At 48.4% G+C, this 5000-nt stretch overlaps 1 protein-coding gene across 2 annotated transcripts in view; it reads left to right on the top strand.

Annotated features, from left to right (window-relative positions):
- Nucleotides 1–5000, top strand: part of LOC117741323 (unconventional myosin-Ic-like) — a 42271-nt gene that overhangs the window by 22531 nt on the left and 14740 nt on the right. For both annotated transcript variants that reach the window (XM_034548287.1, XM_034548289.1), the window contains exons 3-8: nucleotides 355–470; nucleotides 1720–1918; nucleotides 2364–2444; nucleotides 2736–2915; nucleotides 3147–3245; nucleotides 3368–3478. In XM_034548287.1, coding sequence (XP_034404178.1) covers nucleotides 355–470; nucleotides 1720–1918; nucleotides 2364–2444; nucleotides 2736–2915; nucleotides 3147–3245; nucleotides 3368–3478 — 786 coding nt within the window. The remainder of the gene's footprint in view (nucleotides 1–354; nucleotides 471–1719; nucleotides 1919–2363; nucleotides 2445–2735; nucleotides 2916–3146; nucleotides 3246–3367; nucleotides 3479–5000) is intronic.

Genomic DNA, 5000 nt, shown 5'->3' with positions numbered 1-5000 from the left:
CAAAGTTTCTTTGCAGAGAGTCGATGTGTAAAATGATCCTTTTAGATGCACTTTGCAAAGTGGTCCAAAGCGTTTATAAAACGTGTGGATTAGTCTGAGAATGAGACGACTTCTTTGCTGCTCGTTAGTAGTTAAGAACACAACAGAATGACCTTCAAGCCTCCGACCTTTGACCTTCACGTCGGTGTCCTGCGGCAGAAAGTTCTTTCAACGCAAAATGACTCAACGGGGGTTTCAAGTTTGCATCAAACACTCCCATCATGCATTGCTTGATGCAGCACACACACACACTGTTGATACTAATGTATCCCCCCCCCCCCCCCCCCCCCCCCCCCCCCGCCTCCTCTCCGTCAGACATACATCGGCTCGGTGCTGGTGTCCGTGAACCCGTACAAAGACCTGGAGATCTACAACAAGAACCACATGGAGCGGTACCGCGGAGTCAACTTCTACGAGGTGTCGCCTCACATGTGAGTATGTGACCTCTGTGCACGTGACCTCTGTGCACGTGACCTCTGTGCACGTGACCTCTGTGCACGTGACCTCTGTGCACGTGACCTCTGTGCACTCGACCGGGAGGATTCGTCCTTCTCTGCTTTTACTGGACAAAACATTTCCAGTCAGTGTGTTTCTGGTCTGAATGAAATGAAAAGAGAGAAATAAGTGATTTGAGTCGCTCGTCTGACGCTAGAAATCAAGGATTTGTCTTCTCTCGTCTTTTCTAACGATTCCATGACGTTCCTCAAAGATCCGTTAGACAAATTGAATAATTGAGGCCGCAAGAATCCTGGAAGAAAAACTCTGGAACCGTCTTTCCTGTTGACTTTGCAACCGTTTAATTCATTTATTGAATAAAGTTGTCGTTACTCTGGACGGAGAGAGCAGGAACGTTCAGTCGACCCGACCTCGCCGGTCAGAGACGTCATGGCGCTCAGTGTTTGTTTGGAAAGGTTGCCACAGGAATGGGGAGGGAATTCCCAGCCCCCCCTTCTCCTATAGGTCAACTCCACAACAAAGCAGTGCATTGTGGGTACTAGTAGTGGCGTCATCGAAACCCTTCAGAGTGTCTCTTCCTCTCTGGTGGAACCACCGCGCCGCTGTTTTCCTTCCTCTGTCTTCACTTTGACTCTTGTGCAACGGGTCGAATGTTTTCTCCCCCGCTGAGTAGAAAGAAAGATGAGGAGGGAGGGAGCGAGGAAACAGGAGGGAGGGAGGGAGGGAGGAAACAGGAGGCAGGGAGGGAGGAAACAGGAGGGACGGAGGGAGGGAGGAAACAGGAGGGAGGGAGGGAGCGAGGAAACAGGAGGGAGGGAGCGAGGAAACATGAGGGAGGGAGGGAGGGAGGGAGGGAGGGAGGGAGGAAACAAGGAGGAAGGCAACAGGAGGCAGGGAGCGAGGAAACAGGAGGGAGGGAGCGAGGAAACATGAGGAAGGCAACAGGAGGGAGGGAGGGAGGAAACAGGAGGAAGGCAACAGGAGGCAGGGAGCGAGGAAACATGAGGGAGGGAGCGAGGAAACATGAGGGAAGGAGGAAGGAAACAGGAGGGAAGGAGGGAGGAAAGTAAGCAAACGATGGTACCAGGAAAGAGAGGGAATCCCTCTGACAACATCTCTCTCTCACACACACACACACACACACACACACACACACACACACACACACACACACACACACACACACACACACCACCAAATGTTTCGTTTCTCCCCCCCCCGCAGCTACGCGGTGGGCGACAACTCGTACCGCTCCATGAGGACGGAGAGGAAGGACCAGTGCATCCTCATCTCCGGGGAGAGCGGCGCCGGGAAGACGGAGGCGTCCAAGAAGATCCTGCAGTACTACGCCGTCACCTGTCCGGCCAGCGAGCAGGTGCAGACCGTCAAGGACCGCCTGCTGCAGTCCAACCCCGTGCTGGAGGTGAGACCTCGCAGTCAGAATGAAGGGCGCGGCGAGCCCTTCGATAACCAGTGTCATCTATTTACCTGCCAATATTCTGTCCGTACTTTTCACCTCCGCTGTGGTGGACGTCGTGCCGTTCGCGGTATTTTGATTAATCCGATTTTTTTTTTATTCGAGCACTTGAACGCCCCACAAGCTGGAAAAAACAACTCTAAAAAACGGTGAATTCTGGTCTGGATTTCTTAGTAATTGTGGCCGAGTTGTGTCACGTCATGTTGTCACATGCATATAAAATAGATATTAGAGATGAATTATGGGCTGTTTAAATTTCCTAACACGCTTTGAGCTCATTATTAGACTTCATTAACACGAAGAATGACGTAAAATACCTGTCTTCACACTCTCTCTTATCTCTCTACCTCCTCATCCCCTTCTCATCCCCCCCCCTCCATCTCGTCTCCAGGCCTTCGGCAATGCCAAGACGTTGCGTAACGACAACTCGAGCCGCTTCGGCAAGTACATGGACATCCAGTTTGACTTCAAGGTGAGTCGGGCGGTCCGGATTTCCTTTTCCGGCGGCGCCTGCGAGTCTCTAAGAGGGGCAGCACGCATGCAATTCCTTAATAATGTAACAATGAAAATATACTTTATTTTCCTGTGTTTTCTTTCTCTTTGTAATCACTCACACTACTTCTTTTTTACGGACTTTAAAAATTCCCCGTGGACCTGCATGTTATATCAACCCTTGGTCGTTCAGTACCCCAGCCTCACCCTCTCCTTCCCCTCCTCCCCCCCCCTCCCTCCTCCCCCCCCCTGGCCTCCCTCCCGTCGGCAGGGCGCCCCGGTCGGAGGCCACATCATCAACTACCTGCTGGAGAAGTCTCGGGTGGTGCACCAGAACCACGGGGAGAGGAACTTCCACATCTTCTACCAGCTGATCGAGGGAGGAGAGGAGGACCTGCTGAGACGCCTGGGCCTGGAGAGGAACCCCCAGCAGTACCAGTACCTGGTCAAAGTACGCACCTGTAGTACTCTGAAGGGGTGGCGTGAATACTTTTGAAGTGTGTGTACTTGTGTACCAGCTTTAAAGGCTGAATACGTGTTTACTTTACACGTAAACACTTATTTACAGCTACGAGGAAATAAAAAGGCAGAAGGAGATGATGAACATGTAGTGTGTTCAGAGTGATAAAGTGTGTGTGTGTGTGTGTGTGTCTGTGTGTGTGTGTGTGTGTGTGTTCCACAGGGTAACTGTCCCAAAGTGAGCTCCATCAACGACCGCAGCGATTGGAAGACGGTGAGGAAAGCCTTGACTGTGATCGGCTTCAACGAGGACGACGTGGAGGTGAGTTCAGATGCTCGAGGTGCTTCTCCCGGAGTCGGTGTATTGGTACACGGGATGGAGTACGTGTGTGTGTGTGTGTGTGTGTGTGACCTCATTTTAATCCCACACCGTTGTCTCTGCAGGAGCTCCTCAACATCATCGCCAGCGTGCTCCACCTGGGAAACGTGCAGTACGGCGAGGAGGACGGCAGCGCCTGCATCACCTCCGACACACAGATCAAGTACCTGGCCCGGGTAAGAGGCTGCATCACCTCCGACACACACACACTATGGACTTATCATCACAATTCTCCCAAAAGCATTATGACACTATGAAGGAGTTGTAACAGTGCCTAACGTTAGCCTAACATGCGCCAAGTATAGCTTGTGAACGTTAGCCTAACATACACCATGTATAAGTAGTGAACGTTAGCCTAACATGCGCCAAGTATAGCTTGTGAACGTTAGCCTAACATACACCATGTATAGCTAGCGAACGTTAGCCTAACATACACCATGTATAACTAGTGAAGGTTAGCCTAACATACACCATGTATAACTAGTTAGCCTAAAATACACCATGTATAGCTAGTGAACGTTAGCCTAACATACACCATGTATAACTAGTTAGCCTAAAATACACCATGTATAACTAGTTAGCCTAAAATACACCATGTATAACTAGTGAACGTTAGCCTAACATACACCATGTATAGCTAGTGAACGTTAGCCTTACATACACCATGTATAGCTTGTGAACGTTAGCCTAACATACACCATGTATAGCTTGTGAACGTTAGCCTAACATACACCATGTATAGCTTGTGAACGTTAGCCTAACATACACCATGTATAGCTTGTGAACGTTAGCCTAACATACACCATGTATAGCTTGTGAACGTTAGCCTAACATACACCATGTATAGCTTGTGAACGTTAGCCTAACATACACCATGTATAGCTTGTGAACGTTAGCCTAACATACACCATGTATAGCTAGTGAACGTTAGCCTAACATACACCATGTATAACTAGTGAACGTTAGCCTAACATACACCATGTATAGCTAGTGAACGTTAGCCTAACATACACCATGTATAGCTAGTGAACGTTAGCCTAACATACACCATGTATAGCTAGTGAACGTTAGCCTAACATACACCATGTATAGCTAGTGAACGTTAGCCTAACATACACCATGTATAGCTAGTGAACGTTAGCCTAACATACACCATGTATAGCTTGTGAACGTTAGCCTAACATACACCATGTATAGCTTGTGAACGTTAGCCTAACATACACCATGTATAGCTTGTGAACGTTAGCCTAACATACACCATGTATAGCTAGTGAACGTTAGCCTAACATACACCATGTATAACTAGTGAACGTTAGCCTAACATACACCATGTATAGCTAGTGAACGTTAGCCTAACATACACCATGTATAGCTAGTGAACGTTAGCCTAACATACACCATGTATAGCTAGTGAACGTTAGCCTAACATACACCATGTATAGCTAGTGAACGTTAGCCTAACATACACCATGTATAGCTAGTGAACGTTAGCCTAACATACACCATGTATAGCTAGTGAACGTTAGCCTAACATACACCATGTATAGCTAGTGAACGTTAGCCTAACATACACCATGTATAGCTAGTGAACGTTAGCCTAACATACACCATGTATAGCTAGTGAACGTTAGCCTAACATACACCATGTATAGCTAGTGAACGTTAGCCTAACATACACCATGTATAGCTTGTGAACGT

The sequence above is a fragment of the Cyclopterus lumpus genome, chromosome 13 (assembly GCF_009769545.1).
Source record: "Cyclopterus lumpus isolate fCycLum1 chromosome 13, fCycLum1.pri, whole genome shotgun sequence".
Taxonomy (NCBI): Eukaryota; Metazoa; Chordata; class Actinopteri; order Perciformes; family Cyclopteridae; genus Cyclopterus; species Cyclopterus lumpus.
The sequence above is the reverse complement of the archived record's forward strand: the minus strand, read 5'-3'. Positions and strand labels throughout refer to the sequence as shown.